A 22021-nucleotide genomic window follows, 5' to 3' on the forward strand; every position below is an offset into this window, starting at 1 on the left:
TACTGTGATCAATCTGGAAGACATGCCACCATTGCCACCTTTACCACCATTGCAATGGGGGATGGGAATACAACATGCTTCCCCTTTTTTTCAGAGAGAGAATTGGTTGGAGTTGGTCAGGATTCTTTGCTGCCAATACAGCCATCGGAATCAGTTGAGAAAGCTCAATTTGATATGCCAGCACCACAGGACCTGGTAGATTACCAGAGAGTTGCAAGAAAGATTTAGTTGACTAAGCCTACTGAACTTCCAAATCCAGTTGGTTATTTCACCATGAATCAGGTTTGCTGAAAGGTCCAAAGTGCTTAATTTTGATTGATTTCTCAAGAAATCAGGAAATGTTCTCAACTTTCCAGAAGACAATTTCAATGTCGTAAGTTGAGGGAAGGAAGAATAAGAGGAACTAGTATTAGAATAAGTAATCAACAAGCTATTGTATGACAAATCAAGACTCGAAATTCACAAACCCAGGACCCTTCTGTTTTCAAATTAATTGTACAGAAGCTATAAATTTGAGACTAAGACATGTCTAGACAATATTCCAAACTCCAAGAGTATTGCTTCACAGTTAGTGCAGACACCAAATTTACAACCAACAGTGAAGAGAAAGAACGGAACTCAATGAACATGAATCAACTTTCACTAACAAGGAAATAAGATTACAAGTTACAACACTCTCACCTAGAGCATGAACAGTACAGCCAAAGGGAAAGATGAAAAAACTAACTCAAAAGTATAAGCAACATCTAGTTATCAATGCAATTGAAAACTATGGTGTGGAAGGAAAACCAAAGCATAAAGGAGTGCCACCGCACCATGAAAACATGTGGGGTTTCCAAGACAGCCATAAACAAGGAATTAATATAAGTTGTTTGGTATGTGGGAAGTCATTCTAGAAAAACCACTTCAATTTTAACAGATTTCAGTACCAACAAGGCAACAATAAAAGATTAAACATATGAAAAACATCCTATTTAATACAGTTGAAGTATGAGATAATACAGTTGAAAGTATTATCGACCATTATTATATAATACAGTTGAAGGATGAGAGCTAAGTTTTAAGAATTAGAAGCGTTGGCCGTCGGACAGAGTTCTTTGAGAAATATCCTCAGCTGTATGTGATCAGCATATAGATCTGGTTCAGCTGATTTCAGATCCTGCACTTATCAAACCATCGACATGTATATTAGCGTGTGTACATGTGTGTGTGTGTATATATATATACATATATTTATACGTATATAGATATAAGGAAACCAACATTAGAATTATAAGGGAGTGGAAAATTTAGATATTTACTGGACATATTCGATGTTGATTCGTGTAGAAGGTGAGTGTGAGATGGCTGCAAAAGCATCGGTTGACATGGCTATGGTAGAAGGGCAAGGAGATTGACGGCAAAGGTCGACCACCTTCACCTCCACAGTAGCACCACCCTTGCAGGGCATATTAAATCCACTCAGGCACCTAATTTTATAGAGCCTTCCACACGCAAAACCACCGTGCCACAACCCTTCACTCACCGCCACAAAAAGGTACATCGGAGGGAACTGGTCTGGCCTACTCCCAAAGCATGTTGTTGCTGCACAACAATTACAATAATGGCATAAGAAAAGCTAATTGTCATTGACATGATCCAATTAATTCTCAATGCCCCTGCAACTAACTAGACATAAATTACTCACTTAAAACCATTTAAACCCCCTAATTGTGATAAGGCAATCACAACAATACAGTAATCATTGCGTTGAGATGAATAAGTTGTTTACTTACACATATAAGGAGGACCGTAAGAAGTTGCTGTGGCGAGATCGCCAGAAACTAGCCTTGATTCTGTGCAAAAAAAGCCTAAAACGATCAACATGAATAAGAGTCCCACGTTCATGGAGCCCGCCCAGGATGTTGTCAAAGGAGCAGCCACAGTTTTAATGGGTCCTTTGATTTTGAGGGTTTTGGGAGCTATGAATGAAAAAAGAGGCGGGGGGCATCCCACTCATGGCATAATTGTTTGTGGGATGACACAACTGGAGTCTAATTCTACAGAACCCATGACACTACACAATCCAAAATTAACAGATTACAGTGACAACATTCCAACAAAAGAAAGAAGACCAAAAAAACTATCTATTCTAAAGTAATTTAGTTCCATCATGCATAAATCAAGGCAGTCACGTAAGGCTAGTATCTATAGTAATCCCTCACACAGTGCAGCCCCCTAACAATCTAACAAAGAAAGATTTATGTCAAAAGAGAAAAAGAAAAGGAGCTTTAAATGCGAGTTGTTTGGTGTGGTTTTCGTTTTCTCTTCTTCTCTTACAAACTAAGCATACACCTATCCATCCATCCTCCCATTATGTATAAATCCATATGCAAACACATATTTATATACACGGACAACATTGAGTTCAATCCAAATCTATAGTCCTAACAATATACTTAACACACACAAAAAAACTACATTCAACTTAATAATTTCACAAAGCTTATAATTCACAAAAAACAAAAGAAAAACACTAACAATTTCAACTCTATAATTTCACTAACCTTGTGGCTCATAAGAAGTCTTTTACTGCAAGAAAAAAAAAGAGTGAGCAACAATTAAAACACAAATTTTCAAACAAACAAAAAAACCTACATTCAACTCAATAATTTCACGAACACCAAAAATTACAAAAAGTAAAGGCAATGGCAGTACCTCTCGGGGTTGGGAAGAGGGAGTTCGCCATAGGCGGGGGCGAAGAGATCGAGAGATCGTTTGAGGAGTTTGAGACTGAGCTTCGTCCATTAACAATATACCTAGAATTCCCCAAGTTTTCAAATGGAAATTAAACATTTACATGCTTATATAAAAAGCCAAAATATAAAAAATTAATCAAAAGGTTGGGAGAACTCACATCCCAATCATGCTCATTGCTGATATTAACAGCCATTGACAGCAGCCCTTGATTTGTGGAATTCCCACGCCCAACTCCATGAGCTCTGTCTCTGCCATCCCTCTTTCCCTCAGAACCATACCCATTTTGGACCCACCCCTCAATCCCGACACCAACCCTTGATTTGAGGAGGAAAAATCAATCCAACACTTTTTTTGGCAAGCCTCACTCCTCCCTCTCCCTTCCCCTCCCTGCCAATCCACGCCTATCTCCCTCGTTGTAGCTCTGCAACCCACGTTTTTTGGCACCCTCTCCCTTCCTCTACATGGCATTTCACACCCTCCTCCCCCATTTCATAAACCCAGCCCAAGCCTTACCCCAACTCCGGCCCCCTCACTCTCTCGCAACCCACTTTGAGTGACACGGATGCAACAACCCTCATCCTCTCTACCGCCATCGCCTAACCCCAAAATCGCGCTCTCCCTCTCTCTCTCTCTTTCTCTTCCCAAATTGAGCATCATCACTCAATCCCCTCTCTTTCTTTCCCTCGAATCGTACACCACCTGTGACTCTGTCTGTCTACAAGCCGCATGCCTTCCTCTCACCAAATCCCTATCTCTCTCGCTTCTCTCCTGCTCGCTCTCTCTCTCTCCCCCGACAGCATGGTCTCACCGAGTCCCACTGCAACTTCGGAAAGGAAATGAAAGTCTCTAACCCACCCAATCCGTTCGAAACCCTACAGACTAAAATGGCCATCGCACCCCTGCCTTTCCACAATTATCAACACGTGGCATGAAGATCAACGGCAGAGAGAGTCAGTGGCAGCCTCGTAAATAAAGTGAAATTCAGCCCAAATCACTGTTCATTTTTACAGTGCCAATTCCAATGCTTTCTTTAGACTAAAGTAATAAGAGATTAAATAGTCTTTTTAAACCTCTTTTGATTGACAAAAAAAATTCTATTCATATGTAATTTAGATAAAAACAAGTTCCAACACTTTGCCCAATAGAGAGAGATAGGGAGAGAGAGCATGAATGGCGCACTTCTCTTCACGTACTTACCCTAAAAATTTACACTTTTAGCCGCTTATTTGGTGTACTAGTTTAATGGTTCACCACATGTTTGATGAAAGTCCTCGCCGGCATTTCGGGGTTTATAATTATATGAACGTATCACCAATGCGATGGGGGATGGGAATACAACATGCTAGATCAGTCCTGGCCCCTGAACTCTTCCAAGAACAGTCCTGGCTCCTGAAGCTACTGTGGTAAATCTGGAAGACATGCCACCATTGCCACCTTTACCACCAATGCGATGGAGGATGGGAACACAACATGCTGCCCTTTTTCCACAGAGAGAATTGGTTGGAGTTGGGCAGGATTCTTGGCTGCCAATACAGCCTTCGGAATCTGTTGAGAAAGCTCAATTTGATATGCCAGCACCACAGGACCTGGTATTAGGACATGTCTAGACAATATTCCAAACTCCAGAGTATTGCTTCTCAGTTAGTGCAGACTCCAAACTAGCCCAAGACTTGCAACCAACCGTGAAGAGAAAGAATGGAACTCAATGAAGATGAATCAACTTTCACTAACAAGGAAATAAGCTTACAAGTTACAACTTTTATTTTAACAGATTTCAGTACCAACAAGGCAACAGGAAAGATTAAACATATGAAAAAACATCCTATTTAAATTATTGAATAATAGTAAAAAGGTCGAAATTATCGACCATTATTATGTATACAGTTGAAAGTCCGCGAGCTACGTTTTAAGATTTAGAAGTAGGCCGTCGGACAGAGTTCTTTGACTAATATCCTCAGCTGTATGTGATCAGCACATATCTGGTTCAGCTGATTTCATATCCTGCACTTATCAAACCATCGACATGTATATTAGTGTGTGTGTGTGTGTGTGTATACATATACGTACCACAGTAGAAGTATAAGAGAGTGGAAAATTCAGATAGATATTTACTGGGCATATTCGATGTTAATTGGTGCAGAAGAATTGTGAGAGATGGCTGCAAAAGCATCGGTTGACATGGCTATGGTAGAAGGGCATGGAGATTGACGGCAAAAATCCACCACCTTCGCCTCCACGGTAGCACGACCCTTGCAGGGCATATTAGGTCCACTCAGGCACCTAATTTTATAGATCCGTCCGCACGCAGACCCACCGTCCCACAACCCTTCACTCACCGCCACAAAAAGGTACATCGGAGGGAACTGGTCTGGCCTAGTCCCAAAGCATCTTGTTGCTGCTCAACAATTACAATAATGGCAAAATAAAAGGTAATTGTCATTGATATGATCCAATTAATTCTCAATGCCCTATTCAACCTGCAACTAACAAGACATGAATTACTCACTGAAAACCATTTAAACCCCCTAATTGTGATTAAGGCAATCACAACAATACAGTAATCATTGCGTTGAGATGAATAAGTTGTTGACTCACGAATATAAGGAGGACTGTATGGAGTTGCTGTCCCGAGATCGCCAGAAACTAGCCTTAATTCTGTGCAAAAAAAGCTTAAAACCATTAACATGAATAAGAGTTCCATGCTGAAGATGTGGTCAAAGGAGCGCCCACCCATTATTTAACGAGGGTTTTGGGAGCTATGAATGAAAAAAGAGGCGGTGCAACTAGAGGCTCAAGAGAGACGAGGCCCCAGTATGGGGCACGTGGAAATTTGATTGCTAAGATGGTGACCACTCACAACAACGAAAGAGATTGACATGAGTCAAAGTTAATGGATGGACAATGTATGAAAATTCATTTATTCAACAAGAGGCATCCAAATATGATCATTAGAGACCTTACCTTGGCCGTAATCGGAGATAACATTGCCAGAAGAGTCGGTCCATTTAAAAGCTTCTAGAACTCGGTTATTATTATTATTACTACTATTTTGCTACAATTGGACAAATTCAAATGATGAACCTCTCCCTATTCTAATCCACCAACTTACCCTACCACGACTAATCCACCAACTAACCCTACCACGACACCAAGGACGGATCTGTATAGGCCTAATTAAACTACAAATGAAAAAATGGATTGCATTTCAATTCTAACGTCATAAAAAAAATGGTTCAATGGAAAAAATACAAGGTGTTAGTTTACATGTTTGTGACATTGTACTAACTCTTCCAGTTGCTATACTGCTACAATTGAAAAAATATTTTCAGCCATGAAATTTCTGAAGAATCGATTGAGAAATCGAATGATAGATCAATAGATGAATAATGTCATGATTATTTTTATAAAGAGAGATATTTGATGGTATTAGTAATGATGTTGTTATGCACCGCTTTCAAAACATGAAAACACGTCGAGGAATATTGTAAGATATTGTACGAAAAACTTTATGGATTAATATATAGGGAACTTTAACGAAAAGCTCACGGTACTGTTCACTTTAACAAATAAGTGTTTTGTACAGTAAATTCTTAAGTTTTTTAATTGTACCTTGTTGTTTGAGGATGCCCCTATTCTTACAAATTTCTAACTTCGTCCATGCACGACACTTTGACTAAATAGTCCAAGGGCTTCAACTTTTTCTTAATTTGTGTTGTTTTTTACCCTTGCATGTGAAAGGAGATTTCGCGGCTGAGTTGCCCATAAATATAAGGAAAAATTGCACCAACAAAATCTTGTACTCAGGTTAAAAAGATTTACATAATTCAACGACCAGACTTCGAAGTGTTTCAGTGTATTATCTTCTCCCAATTTTCATCTACTATATTGTGACAAATATGAGCACATTGTGAGTTTCTCTTCCCCACGTTCGTTTCTTGTTCATTCCATAATTATATGATCTCTAGCTGCCATATGAAGACATGGGTGGGTGGGGTATAAATTGCTCTGGGTCCGACTGTGAGAGATGAATTATGACCATCCAAAATAATAATATAATAATAATTACAGGTAGGGAATATGCCTTAATTGTGACATTTTGTAAATATGTTTGATACAAAAGCTCCCCCATGGTCTTCTAGTGGATAGGGTGTTAGCAAAATTAAAAAAAAAATGATACAAAAGCTTCTTCTCACTTAACGTAATATTATTGGCCCGATGCGTTATGTGAAAATATTTATGTGCAATGTGCGTTGCTCTTCAAGACAAGGCAACATTTTATGACTGTCACGCTATTACATACTACTATTAATCAATTTATGTAACATCTCACATCGTCCAGATAAGTGGATCATCTAAGCCTTTTATGTATATTCTCATCTCTACCTAGCACGAGGCCTTTTAGGAGCTCACTAGCTTCGGATTCCATCGGAACTCCGAAGTTAAGCGAGTTCGCGCGAGAGCAATCCTATGATGGGTGACCCACTAAGAAGTTCTCGTCTGAGTTCTCAGAAACAAAACCGTGAGGGCGGTCAGGGCTCAAAGCGGACAATATCGTGCTACGGTGGAGTCGAACCCGAGATGTGGTGGGGGTCCGAGCCAGGATGTGACAATTTACATATTATAATATAAATGAATGATTTACTCATTTTTCATATACCCCATTTGATCACTATTGCACTACAATGAAATTGACACTTTTTGCTCAATATCTTGTGCTTTATAAACCTTATTATGCCAATTTAGGCCATAGTACAAAGCCAAACAAATATATCATTTGCTGCCGCAATTTTGAAGAGAGACTTGCAACCACAAATCGGTAAGTAGGAATAGCGTAAGCAACTGCTTTAATAAGGACCTCACGTCCAGCAAGAGAGAGAGTTTGATTTCCATCCTTGAATTTTTTTTGTTTTATAAGATGCTTAACAGATGCCAAGGCCACCCATTTTGGCAAAGGATCCCGTTGGGGTATTTTTAGAAAAATAGATGGTGAATTTATCTGGGTTTACGAGTTGTCAAGCCAACGAATTACTACAATGTTTCTCTATATCATTATAAACTTGAGTTCTACATAAACTACAAAGCCGCTATACTTGATAATATATATCCTCAGCTGTATGTGGTCATCATATATCTTGCTCGGCTGATTTCATATCCTACATATCAAACCATCCAATATATATATAATATGTAAGGTAAATTACATTTTATTCTCTCACGTTTGATTGTAAGTGCAATTGAAACCTCATACGTCATTTTAAAAAACATTTCAATCGCATAAATTTACTTGTTTTTATTACAATTCCATAGTTCCATTAATTGAATTGTCAATTTGATCGTTAAGTGATGTAATGACAATTGTGGGTCTCATGTTTGCCTGTCAAATTTGTCCATACAGATAAAAAAAAATTATAAAAACCCATGTGGTATAATCCTTTTGTTTTTTAAATAGGATGCTTGTAATATCTCATCATTAATCTGTCTGTTGAATTCGATACTTACTCGTTACTCAAACCACCCAACAATTTCACGGGGATCTCCTATACATTTCAAGCTGCATTATCATCATCACCGTCCAAAATTCCACGTGTAGGCATGCATGGAAATAGTCCTTCACCAAATATCTTGTCAAACTCCGTCCATCAGACTCGCAATTAGACAAAGATCAGTGAATTATTGTCAAGTTGATATGAACCTGTCCTTATCCTAACCCACCATCTTAACCTACCTCAACACTTTGACTATCAACTTTTTCTTTATTTGTGTTGTTTTTGACCCTTGCGTGTGAGTTGAATCTTATACTCTGGTTAAAATGATTTACATAATTCAACGACAAGACTTCAAAGTTCAAAGTGTTTCACAGTGTAATTATCTTCTCCCCTACTATATTGTGACAAATATGAGCACGTTGTGACTTATACGCAAAAACCCCATTTCGTTGGTTCCCTAGTTCACTACACTTGAACTGATATTGAATTACTAAGATGTATTTATTATGTACTAATTATAATTACTAAGAAATGGGATCAACCATTTTAATGAGATACGCATCATTCTTGTTCTTTTCACTATCCTAAAAGTTTGAAACAAATTGAAACACTTTCAATTTTTTCTGTTGAAAATTAGTGAAGGATGAAAATTATTTTAGAATTTGCAGCCATCTTGAACGGTGAAAAGGTACGGCGCTGATGGGTCGATTTGGGAAAAAATTACAAAAATCATAATTGATTCCTAATTTTTATGAACGATCAAGATTGCGTGATCAGAAGGTTCCGCATAATTGAATCTGGAGAAGATCCTAATCCTTTCTGGAAATCTAGACATATATAAAGAGAGAGAGAGAAAGAGGATGTGCAATATAATATTTACCAACCTCAACTGCTAATTTTTTTTTACTTCCACTGAGGATAAGTTGAAAATTTGTTGTTTATAGATACACCCACGCTTATTAGAAAATATTTCTTTACACCCACGCATATTAGAAAATATTTCTTAAATCATCCATATCATTGTCACGGTTGAAATCAATTTGCATGTCTCTAGTTGTCTAAGAGAATTTCTTTAATTCTCTTACTATTGGGCTAAAATATGCTCTGGGAAGAACATTTATCTCGTAGCTAAATTATATCACGATGTAAGCTTGACTTAAATTATTATAGATCCACCAAGTCATATTTCAAACATTTTTTTTGTTTTTTTTTTCTTATAATCTAATGGCTATGATCAAATGAGATCAAATCTAATGGTAAAAAAAAAAAAATTGATGGTCCAAAATTAAATCTAACTCTAAAATAATTTTTTTTTAATTATTTAAATCAAATTTAACTTAAAACTTTATAAATACCTATGTATTTGTATGATTTTTAATTACTTATCAAAATTTAAATATTTTTAGATTAAAATGTTCATAAAAATAAATTAGGATAATCTACATAAATTTTATTTTTTTTAAAGTTACCAAAAAAATTAGGCTAAAATCATTAGTTAATAATGTCAGACTAAAATTTTAAGACATAAGGGTTGGAAGAGAAAAATAGTTTCTAGGTTATGGCTTAGAGTTGGTTTGAGATTGTAGTGCTTTAAAAAAAACAACTTATTAAAAAATTTAGAACATTAAACGTGTTTGGTAAAAATTAAAAAAATATTTTTTTTTAAACTGCTGTCAATAAAAGTAGAAAAACAGAAGCAGAGTCTAACCTGTTTTTAGAAAGATTTTTTTTTTCTTTTTTTCAAAGCATAGTAACCAATATACATATATTTTGCACATGTTTCAAACACTTAAAGTGTCAGTGTCTTATATATCTGACCCACGGACTTGGATTCTCTGCCCTCCCAATTCGATGCCCTCCCCGTGCCCTCTTGTTTGTGTGGTCACGGTTAAGCCACGTCAATATTTTATATTACTATTTTTTTTGTCTTATTATTTTTATAAAAAATAATATAAAATGTTAGCATGGATTAACCGTGACCACACAAAATAGGAGGGCACGGGGAGGGCACCGAAATGGGAGGGCAGAGAATCCAAGTCCCTGACCCACAACCCAAAACAGAGAGAACCTCAACCTCATGTTGGGACTTGGCTAAAACCTTATTTTTAAACATCCCAATAGCGATTAATCTAAACATATTTGGTTCTCCGTAACTTCGGATATTATATGGGTAAACATCAGCGTTCTTGTATGCTATTTTGGAAGGGGTGTGCTATCCACACACCCCAAATTACTTCTCACACACCCCTTGTTAATTTATGTCCGTTGATCTTCTTCAATTCATCTGATCCAACGGCCGAAAATTAGAAGAGTATGCAAGAAGTAGAATAGGGTGTGTGGATATCATACCCCATTTTGAAATTTGGGGGGCTTAGATTAGAGCCACATTTTAGTCTGACATCAATAATGAGAAGAACCATTCTATTAATAATTTAGTACCTCACACACTATTGCCAAGACCTTTTGTTGAAACCCCTTATCAATTAATCTCCTAGGCGGCTTAAGATATTGGCAATATCGACTCATATGCGTGAGCCCCGCCGGTGTGTTTCCACACCAGATGCTCTGCAAAAAAGACACAATCTCGAATTAGAAACACATAAAGAAGAAACATATAGTATACATATATAGCAAGGGAAAGTAAAAATAATGAAAAGTTCAATCAAAGTGAGTGGAGGAAACCCTTTTTTCTTACCCAAAGCATTGAAGTAGCAGAAGCCATTATTTTGTTCTCTTTTTGCCCTCTTCCCGTGTCCCTTTCCTTTTTTACCTCTTTAAAATGATAACTGATAAGAAAAATAAATAAATAAATAGATCTCCGTACGTATGACTTTTATGCTTCTTTTCTTCCTCTTTCCCGACAACACATTTCTTATTCGGCAACTTTATACTTTGAAATTTTGGCTTTTTATTTTTTTAAATTTAAATTTCTTCATTTTATAATATTCAATTTTTTTTTTGTTAGTCTACAATGCCCAATTGCCAATGATTCTAACTATACTCTTGCCTTGCCTACAATCTATAACAAAAGAAAAGAAGAAAAAGAAAACTCCAGAAAAAAAAATCCTACTGAGCCATGAAATTTAAATCTACCACAGCTCAAAATTCAAAATATGAAAATTAATATATCGGCAATGTTCATTTTCTTCTAATAATTGCGTATTCAATTTAACGAATTAGAACAGCGGGAAATGATCATATGTTTTCCTTGACAGGTATCAATAACAATGATACGAATGAAACACGTCAGAGGGAATCAAGCAGATGGATTCATCAAGCGCGACGAAATTCCTTACCTGGGAAATGTTTGGCTTGGTGATGTCTACTTCCTTGACTCTGCACATCCACAAACTGAAAAATATTTGGCTACTTGTTCATCATCGTTCGATCACTCTTGTTAATTTTCCTTTTTTTATGTTTCGTTTTGTTTTGGCTTTTCTTTAACATCGTAGTACACATAACCAATCAAATTGATTCATTAACTTAGAGCATCTCCAAAGAAAATGTCAAAATGTCCAAATCAGTAATAACGATAATAAAAGATAACAATAATGTCTTCCAACCGAGAAGGCAAATCTGATATGGCATGACATGGAAAGACTTCTCTTCCATTTGCTGCCAAATTTGATAGCGCCTTCAAAAAAAAAAAAATCAATTATTAAATGCTTTTTATTGATTTAAAGCATTGCCTTTTTGTTTCTTGGTTTTTTAGCCAAAATAGTCACTGAGATTTGCATAACTCCTCACTTTGGTCCCTAAGATTTCAAATCAATAGAAGTGGTCCCTGAGATTGTCCACTATCCATCATTTTGGTCCTTCCGTTAAGTGTCCCGGAGCTCTTGGCCGGAAGTTTGGGCAATTTTCAAAGTTTCGTAACTCAATCGTTTCTTAACCAAATTCGACCCATAATATATCAAAATGAAGATAGGAAAGTGTAGAATAAGATTATACCTACTTGGAAGCCCAATGGTTGCTGGAGATGGTCGAAAAATAGCTTCAAAGTTGACTGGTCCGAGGGAAAACTAGAAAACTTGCCAGAAACTGGGTAAACTTTAAACGTTCATAACTTCTTCAATACTCAACGAAATCAATTAATTCATAAACAAAAATCATACTTCTCAACGAGATGAAGAGAATGGTACATTTTTTTACGGCTAACTCATTGTGGTTTGGCTGAAAAACGGCTCGAAAGTGGCTAACTCGAGACTAAGACAGCCATTTTCGAGCCATTTTTCGACCAAACCACGACGAGTTAGCATCTAAAAAATGTACCATTCTCTTCGTCTCATCGAGAAGTATAATTTTTGTTACTTGATTTCGTTGAGTATTGAAGAAGTTATGAACGTTTAAAGTTTACCTAGTTTCCGGCGAGTTTTCTAGTTTTCCAGTTTTCCAGTTTTCCCTCGGACCAGTCAACTTTGAGGCTATTTTCCAACCATCTCCGGCAACTATTGGGCTTTCAAATAGGTATAATCTTATTCTACACTTTCCTATCTTCATTTTGAATTATGGGTCAAATTTGGTTAAGAAACGATTGAATTACGAAGCTTTGAAAATTGCCTAAACTTCCGGCCAAAAGTTCTGGGACACTTAACGGAGTTTTTAACGGAATGACCACAATGATGGATAGTTGACAATCTCAGGGACCATTTCTATTAATTTGAAATCTTATGGACCAAAGTGAGAAGTTATGCAAATCTCAGGGACCATTTTGGCTAAAAAAACCTTGTTTCTTTTCGTTACCAATGTAATATTTAAATATTTTTATACCTTTTAATTCATTTTCTTTCATTCCCAATGCAAAGGAAATAAATATCCATTTTTGTTTTATGTTTAAAATTTGATATATCGGGTAGGAAGTAAAAATTTAAAAGATGTCAAAGTGCCACATAAGTCTTCAAATTTAAATTTTAGGTTTGAAATTTGACATCTCCTATGATGTTAGGCAACAAAAGCATGAATATTTTTTTTTCAAATTTCAATTGAAAAAATAGAACTAATCAAATTCATTCACCAAATGATGCACAAAGCATACAACTTTGAAACCCAATCCCTATTATTAATATTACACACAAATTCTTGACAAGCAAAACCCACCTCAAATTCCACATAGCAAAAATCCGGGATATATGGGTAAAAATCCAACACCTAATCTATCAAAATATTGAATCACATACAATTGTTAACATGTATGTGTGGGTAGGTATAATATGGGTCAGCCATTGCTCGAGTGAACCCCATGATCCTCATCCAAGGTTGCATGCGTGGAATCTGCTTCACCGATGAACTGGGTTATGGAAGAAGAAGAGTCGCTTAACATGAAAAGAAGGCAAGAGGTTCGAACTCCGCCTCACACGCTTGATTTTCTTACATTCCTTCTATAGTGAATAAGGACAACAAAATTGAAAAAATCACGATAAATGCTTCGTTTAGTGTTGAAATTAAATATGCACACCTAAAGCAAACAATAATAACGATCATCAATATGATATTATCGACATTTTGATATTTGCCCCTGTTACGTCGCTATACTTTAAGTTTTTGGGGGCCCGAGAAATTAAAATGAGGCCTTATCCGAAACATTATTTCACAAGAAAAATAAAATGTTCAAATTTTTTCTTTATAGAAAGATAAATACAAAATAGAAAATGTGAGAGGAGGAGATAGAAAGGAATGGAAAGACGATGGAAGAGAATCCTAGTCCCATCACATATTGAAGGAGTACAACTATAGTCTAAAGTTTATTATTCGAATTAAGAAAATGGAATTTTTTTTAAGATTATAATTGCACCCCTTCAATATGCTGCTTATTGAGCTCTGCACATATGTGGATCTATACCCTCTCCTATGTTGCTTATTCAGCTCTGCACATGTGTGGATCTATACCCTCTCCTATGTTGCTTATTAAGCTCTGCACTTCGATCAATTGATTCAGGAATGTCCTAAAGGTTCTCTTTGTAAATTCCTAGTTCTTTTTAAGCGAAAAAAAAGAAGAAGAGAGAAAGGTAGACTAAAAACCTTAACACGCTATATAGTAGGGAAAACACTAATTAGTACGGAAAATTGCATAATATCATCATAAACTTATATGTTTGTGAAAATAGACTAAAATTTTTCCTAATTAATTATGCGAGATATGTGACAAGTTTTGACATCTGCATTCAACTCTCTCGAATTTCATCCATTTTTTGGACTAAATAAAAAAAAATGTTACTCTTACCACATATTTGTGTCATCATTTGTATCATCTTTTTAATAAATATGACATCCACATGTGTTGGTAGGCCCTACATCTATTAGAGAGATAATTGTAATTAGACACGCATGGAAGGTCAAATATCATTTGGCTGGTGCTATTCACACTCTCATTTTTACCTCCCACATATTCTTCTTAATTTCTGGCAATCGGATCAAATGAATTGAAAAAGGTTAAAGGACAAAATCAACATACTGTGTGTGAGGTAAAAAAGAGTGTCTAAATAGTACTGTCGTATTATTTAGTCTATCAAGCTACATCTAAATTGGATGCTATGCGGTAAGGTTGTTCATGTTAGAGTATGAGTATGAGATTTTGATCTGTAACTCGGCCTATCGTCATTTTCTTTGCGTCGCATGAGTTTTGGTTATGGATTTTAATATGGTGGTTTTGGTTAGGGATTTTGATCTGTGGGTGTTGATCTATGGATTTTGATATGAAGAAACTCAAAAATCCGCAGAAGGATCCTCCTGTGTTTGATTTTGTTTTTAATTTTTAAATGTCAAATAAAAACTTAACGGTGTTATCTCTCAGTTAAGTTAGAGGATATGTGTCAAAATATTAGTAAACAATACACAAAAGAGACATGTAAAAGGGGACAGCGAATCTGCAGCCGGATTTGACAGGTCGTTTTAACCATATTATTGATGTATTGTATTTGAAATCATAATCACAAGCCGACCTAGATTTCCCAATATATAGCACTTGTATGACAAATAAAAAATAATAAAAATGATTCTGAAAAACTGTCAAAAAATAATAAGCCGACCTAGATTTCCCTATATATAGCCGCTTAGAACTTCTCCAAATGAGATGTCAAATTTTAAACATAAAATTTAAATTTAAAGGCTTATAAATATGTAGCACATTGATCTTTTTTTAAATTTGTTTATCCAACTGATATGTCAAATGTACACTATTATTTATTACATTATTTACTTTTTATAGTTGTAATTAGTTTTTTTTTTTTAACAAAAGATAAGAATAAAAATTATGAAAAACATTTATTAATTTCTAAAAATAGATTTGAAGCGGCTGTCAAATTTGACAGCAACTTCCTCTGCTACCATTCCATGTCATTCCACATAGGAATTGGCATTTTGGTTGGAAAACACTAGTGATCTCTTTTTTTTTTACCGTTATTGCTGATGTGAACATTTTGACATCTCATTTGAAGATGCTCTTAGAAAATAAAATAATAGCGGAAATTTTTGAAATGTCATATGAATTTATACATATTTTTAATTTTTCATTGGTACTAAAATTTTAAACAATTTGTCATACGAATTTTCTGAATTATTAATTTGTCATCTCACATTAATTATATTAAGTTTTTCATCCAAAAGAATGTTATTTTGGACTTTTAACCTCATTTTTCACAAGTTTATTTATTTATACAAAAATATATGTACGCTAGAGTGGGCGATAAATTAGTTTTCATTAACTTATGGTGAACTATTAAAATAGTACATTAGGCTCACTAACATGAAGTTTAAGTAATTACAAGCTTTGATAATTCAACGTGGTCAATCATGTCCATTAAAAATAAAAGGCAGTTGATGACACACCCCGATCCTAGAATCAAGGCGTGCTAATGTTTCAAAGAACCTTGAAAATAAGTCATGTGCCTTGAACATGGCTTATTTTGGATAGAAGACTTAACCAAGTTAGGATGAAATTACAAATTAATTATTTTTGAAATTTGATATGACAAATCGTTTAAAATTTAAGTTATATAACAAATTAAAAAAGGAGTATAAGATCATATGACAATTAAAAAAATCCAAAATAATATTTGGTAACAACATTAGACATGATAAAGCTAATAAGAATGCACAAAGCACATGTCAAGTGGAAACTGGTTAGTGTACCTTTTTATAGTTGTTGTTTTCAAGTTTATTTTTTTTTAAATTTATTTGTAGTTTGTTACAGAGTCATTTTTCTCTCTTACCCAAAAAAAAAAAATATGTGAAATGTAGAAATTAGATTACCAAACTTCACTTTTGTTAAGTTCATTTCCTCTAATTTTTTTCGGGTGAATAAATTTAATTTGTAGCTTCAATCATATAAGAAGTAAAGAAAAAACATGATTGATTCCTAATATCAAAAATATTTTTACCTAACCGAAATGTTTTTCTTCTTTTTTGTAGGCAAAATTGCTTTTACCGATTTTTTCCAACTGCCCATTGGGCTCATAGTAAGCCCAGATGCATTTTATATGGCCCAAACAGTGGTTCGTTTTAACGGTTTAAGGTCCAACAACGACTTCGCAAGACCCACGGGCAGGAACCGTACGCGTAGCAAATCTAACAGGTTCCGACAATTGTCACTTTGTAATACGGTCTATTGTTGTTGTTCTTCACTTGTTTGTAAGAGTTTTTAGATTTGATTCCTGCTAAAAGTGAACTTGAAACACATTATAGCATCATTATGAAGTTATGCTCACCCTCACCCTCCTTAGTATAGACAATATCGTTTGTTTGAAAAACTAGTACATGACCACAAAGTGTGTGAAATTTTTTATTTTTGTTTTTAAAATTGAATGAGAGAGGGGAAAATGAGAGAGAAGAACTAGAGAGAGAGAGGGATAGAAGGTTATTTTTTATTTTTTTAAGAATTAGAGGTATTAAAATAAATTGTAGATGAGGCTTAAACAAAAAAAGTAAAATTTTATTTTATGAAATTATGTTTTCGCCTCTACCTTTTTTAGTTGTAATAAGAGACTAATTAACAAAGAATGTTCTATTCATATGTAGTTCGGATAGAAACAAGTTCCAACACATTGCCATGCTGCGCACACGTTTTGAAGGAAGAGAGAGAGCCTAAAAATTTGCACTTTTAGCCGCTTATTTGGTCTACTCGTTTAATTGCTCACCACATGTTTGATGAAAGTCCTCGCCGGCATTTAGGGGTTTATGATTATATGAACGTATCACACGAACAAAGTAAAAATTAAGGAAAAAAATATGAAGAATAACAACTCCTCCCACTCCATAACCCACTCCACTAAACTTGTTGCATGAGATGTCAATGTGGCTGAAATCAGAGTCTTTACCAGCCCATTTCTAGTCCTTTATTGGGAACTGTTATAGCATCCTGATAGTATACCTGACTGAACTTTAGAACTTCAAATTGTATGTGATTAATTTTTGACTAGGTATCATCTTCGCCAGCCATCATTGCTTACCAGGTTCTCAAGCATCTTCCTGGTAATTCACCACCAAAATTGTTGCGAGCTATGTCTTTGAAGCTTTGGCCAGGTACCACTGGTTTTGTGGCATCCAACGCGTCCATAAAAAAGGTTGGATCGAAAAACAAGAACACGCAAGGAGGACATCTGCTTCAACAAGCAAGGATAGATACATGGTCTGATAGATCAACAGGATGCCTGACAGGCACATGGCTTAACATAGCAGCAGGATGCTCCACAGACACTTGTCTAACACCAGCAGCAGGATGCTTCACGGACACAGGGTCTCAAAACCATATGGAGTCAATACAACCAGTTACCATTCGCGGAGCACATCAATCAGGAAGTATGCTGGGATGCTTCTCCGGAATCTCATCCTGAATATCTTCCAAGCCAAGCTTTAACATCAGTTACCATTAGGCCAGGAACTTGAAGTTATGAAGCAAACACTGGAACCATTAGATTCTACCCTTCCTAGATCAGTCCTGGTCCCTGAAGCTACTGTGGTCAATCTGGAAGACATGCCACCATTGCCACCTTCACCACCAATGCAATGGAGGATGGGAATACAAAATGCTTCCCTTTTTTTCACAGAGAGAATTGGTTGGAGTTGGTCAGGATTCTTTGCTGCCAATACAGCCATCGGAATCAGTTAAGAAAGCTCAATTTGATATGCCAGCACCACAGGACCTGGTAGATTTACCAGAGAGTTGCAAGAAAGATTTAGTTGACTAAGACTACCCAACCAAATCCAGTTGGTTATTTCACCATGAATCAGGTTTGCTGAAAGGTCCAAAGTGCTTAATTTTGATTGATTTCTCAAGAAATCAGGAAATGTTCTCAACTTTCCAGAAGACAATTTCAATGTCGTAAGTTGAGGGAAGGAAGAATAAGAGGAACTAGTATCAGCATAAGTAATCAACAAGCCATTGTATGACAAATCAAGACTAGAAATTCACAAACCCAGGACCCTTCTGTTTTCAGATTAATTGTACAAAAGCTATAAATTTGAGACTAAGACATGTCTAGACAATATTCCAAACTCCGAGTATTGCTTCACAGTTAGTGCAGACACCAAATTTACAACCATCAGTGAAGAGAAAGAATGAAGATGAATCAACTTTCACTGACAAGGAAATAAGCTTAAAAGTTAACACTCTCACCTAGAGCATGAACAGTACAGCCAAAAGGAAAGATGAAAAAACTAACTCAAAAGTATAAGCAACATCTAGTTATCAATGCAATTGAACACTATTGTGTGGAAGGAAAACCGAAGCATAAAGGAGTGCCACCACACCATGAAAACATGTGGGTTTCCAAGACAGCCACAAACAAGGAATTAATATAAGTTGTTGGCTATGTAGGAAGTCATTCTAGAAAAACCACTTCAATTTTAACAGATTTCAGTACCAACAAGGAAACAATAAAAGATTAAACATATGAAAAAACATCCTATTTAATACAGTTGAAGTATGAGATAATACAATTGAAAGTATTATCGACCATTATTATATAATACAGTTGAAGGATGAGAGCTAAGTTTTAAGATTTAGAAGCGTTGGCCATCGGAGAGAGTTCTTTGAGAAATATCCTCAGCTGTATGTGATCAGCATATAGATCTGGTTCAGCTGATTTCAGATCCTGCACTTATCAAACCATCGACATGTATATTAGTGTGTGTATATGTGTGTGTGTATATATATATATACACACATATATTTATACGTATATAGATACAAGGAAACCAACATTAGAAGTATAAGAGAGTGGAAAATTTAGATAGATATTTACTGGGCATATTCGATGTTGATTTGTGTAGAAGGTGAGTGTGAGATGGCTGCAAAAGCATCGGTTGACATGGCTATGGTAGAAGGGCAAGGAGATTGACGGCAAAGGTCCACCACCTTCACCTCGACAGTAGCACCACTCTTGCAGGGCATATTAGGTCCACTCAGGCACCTAACTTTATAGAGCCTTCCACACGCAGAACCACCGTCCCATAACCCTTCACTCACCGCCGCAAAAAGGTACATCGGAGGGAACTGGTCTGGCCTACTCCCAAAGCATGCTGTTGCTGCACAACAATTACAATAATGGCATAAGAAAAGCTAATTGTCATTGGCATGATCCAGTTAATTCTCAATGCCCCTGCAACTAACTAGACATGAATTACTCACTTAAAACCATTTAAACCCCGTAATTGTGATCAAGGCAATCACAACAATACAGTAATCATTGCGTTGAGATGAATAAGTTGTTTACTTACGCATATAAGGAGGACCGTAAGAAGTTGCTGTGCCGAGATCGCCAGAAACTAGACTTGATTCTGTGCAAAAAAGGCCTAAAACGATCAACATGAATAAGAGTCCCATGTTCACGGAGCCCGCCCAGGATGTTGTCAAAGGAGCGGCCACAGTTTTAATGGGTCCTTTGATTTTGAGGGCTTTGGGAGCTATGAATGAAAAAAGAGGCGGGCACGTGGAATGCTGATTGCTAAGATGGTGGCGTATCACAAGAAGATTGACACGAGTCAAAATAATATATTTAATGGCTCGAACAATGAAATATTAATTATCAGTCGAATGAAATGAAGAGGAGGAGAAAGAAAATAATTATAGAATATTATGAAAACTTTAAATATAAACTTATGATAAAAATAATATTATTACCCGCCGGAAAACTCATCGGTTTCTGGAATTTTTGGCCGGTTTCTGGGTGAATTTCAAATGATCCATATATGAAAATTCAACGATCCATATATGAAAATTCATCTATTCAACGAGAGGCATCCAAATATGATGGTTAGAGACCTTACCTCGGTCCATTTAAAAGCTTCTAGAACTCGGTTTTTCTTCGGCCTTTCACGAATCCGGTTCGTGGAGACGAGAGGAATGTTTGAGGGTGGTTTTGGTGTTAAATTTTTGCCATTAAAGTGATGGGGGTTTGTGGTTGTTCACGTGGTGGCATTCCCACTATCTAAGATCTCATTTTTCAGCTTGAGGTGGCAGGTATGTGAACAGGTGTCCTTTAGTTCAAACTACAACACAAACGCAAGAGAGTGGCAGGTATGTGAACAGGTCTCCTTTGGAACTCGGTTTTTATTAAGAAAACTAATGAAAAATGTTTGAAAACTTTGAGTTTTAACGACAATGATAAAATAAAGGGTAAAGTAAATAGTATCAATATTGATTTTTTAGTGTAAAAATATGATTTTTTCGTTAAAATGAACAATATCGGGAGCTTTTCGTTAAAGTTCCTTTTTTATTATTGTGTTAACTTTTATTCTTTCCATCAAAGTTTAAGGGAACCGGATCCCCTCCCCCCTGAGATTAGTATACTGACCCCTGAGTAAAGGATCGGATCGTTAAAATTTGATTCAACGGTTACAATATTATAACTTTTAGAGGAACCTTCTGTTTGTAGTCGTTGGATCAAATTTCAACGATCCGGATCCCTTGCTCAAGACGCTCAATACACTAAGTTCAGGAGGGGATCCGGTCCAAAGTTTAAGCTTTTTTTATTAAAATTTAAGTTTTTTTTATTAAATAAAATAATTAGGTGTTTTTTCTGGTTAATAAAAAGTTATTTTGTTTTTTCATTAAAGTCCCAAATAAAGGAAATATCTTATACATCGGGGACCCTAATTTGAGATAATTATCTGAATAGGTGAAGACAATTCTATTGTTGATTAATTTAGAGTAATTTGTTTACCAGTTAATTAGTTTCCATCAAATCGTGTTGGTAGGTATAGTATAGATAGCAATTATCTTCCTATTTATTTCTAGGACAAGGATTGTCTGCCCTCCACTTCCAGTGCCCTCTTCGTGCCCTCTTATTTTGTGTGGTCACAGTTAAGTCACGTCAACATTTTATATTATTTTTTTATAGATATAATAAGACAAAAATGAATGGTAATATAAAATGTTGACGTGGTTTAACCGTGACCACACAAACAGGAGGGCACCGAAAAGGCACCGGAAGTGGAGGGCAGACAATCCTTGTCCTTATTTCTGTCCCAAAACAAGTTGCAAGTTGATATGTGTGCCCACTCTTGAAAAGGGAGAAGTGCCTCTTGGTTGTGTAGTTGCTTTTGACAATTTGAAATTGTAGTCAAGTTGATATGTACCTCTTGGTTTTTTAATTTCTATGAAAAGTGAAAATAATTATTATTAATTGTTATTAACATTCAAAAATTCTTATGTTGCATTTGAAATTTTAAAATATTAATAATAATAAAAGTAAAAGATATTTAGAATAAAATTTTAAAGTGTTAATAATAATGACGAGGAACCATAACAAAGTAATTTAATATATTCGACAACGGAATATTCTCCGTGTATCTTGACGGCT

The 22021-nt window shown here is 35.8% G+C and overlaps 2 protein-coding genes across 14 annotated transcripts; both read right to left on the bottom strand.

Moving 5' to 3' along the window:
* Nucleotides 1–618: 618 nt before the first annotated feature.
* LOC126593125 (EG45-like domain containing protein) lies at nt 619–20726 on the bottom strand. Of its 12 annotated transcripts, none has more exons than XR_007612880.1 (6): nt 20487–20726; nt 20341–20382; nt 19938–19997; nt 19463–19745; nt 19058–19312; nt 619–904 (listed from the first exon to the last, which is right to left on the bottom strand). XR_007612880.1 is itself a non-coding variant. In XM_050259015.1 (5 exons), the coding sequence occupies exons 1-5, from the start codon at nt 20494–20496 to the stop codon at nt 1143–1145; spliced, it is 417 nt and encodes a 138-aa protein (XP_050114972.1). In that variant the 5' UTR covers nt 20497–20726; the 3' UTR covers nt 891–1142. The 12 variants fall into 12 exon arrangements, 8 of the variants coding, with proteins under 8 accessions (XP_050114972.1, XP_050114977.1, XP_050114976.1 ...); XR_007612881.1 differs by lacking the exons at nt 619–904; nt 19058–19312; nt 19463–19745; ... (1 more) ...; nt 20341–20382; nt 20487–20726 and adding exons at nt 1500–1584; nt 1776–1835; nt 2547–2571; ... (1 more) ...; nt 2897–4325; nt 18362–18798; XR_007612882.1 differs by lacking the exons at nt 619–904; nt 19058–19312; nt 19463–19745; ... (1 more) ...; nt 20341–20382; nt 20487–20726 and adding exons at nt 1500–1584; nt 1776–1835; nt 2547–2571; ... (1 more) ...; nt 2897–4099; nt 18101–18795.
* Nucleotides 4446–5500, bottom strand: LOC126593124 (EG45-like domain containing protein 2). 2 transcript variants are annotated; one of them, XM_050259012.1, is made up of 3 exons: nt 5335–5500; nt 4852–5134; nt 4446–4740 (listed from the first exon to the last, which is right to left on the bottom strand). In XM_050259012.1, the coding sequence occupies exons 1-3, from the start codon at nt 5471–5473 to the stop codon at nt 4734–4736; spliced, it is 429 nt and encodes a 142-aa protein (XP_050114969.1). In that variant the 5' UTR covers nt 5474–5500; the 3' UTR covers nt 4446–4733. The 2 variants fall into 2 exon arrangements, with proteins under 2 accessions (XP_050114969.1, XP_050114968.1); XM_050259011.1 differs by having other exon boundaries at nt 4446–4745.
* Nucleotides 20727–22021: the final 1295 nt, after the last annotated feature.

Source organism: Malus sylvestris, chromosome 12 (assembly GCF_916048215.2).
Source record: "Malus sylvestris chromosome 12, drMalSylv7.2, whole genome shotgun sequence".
Lineage (NCBI taxonomy): Eukaryota > Viridiplantae > Streptophyta > Magnoliopsida > Rosales > Rosaceae > Malus > Malus sylvestris.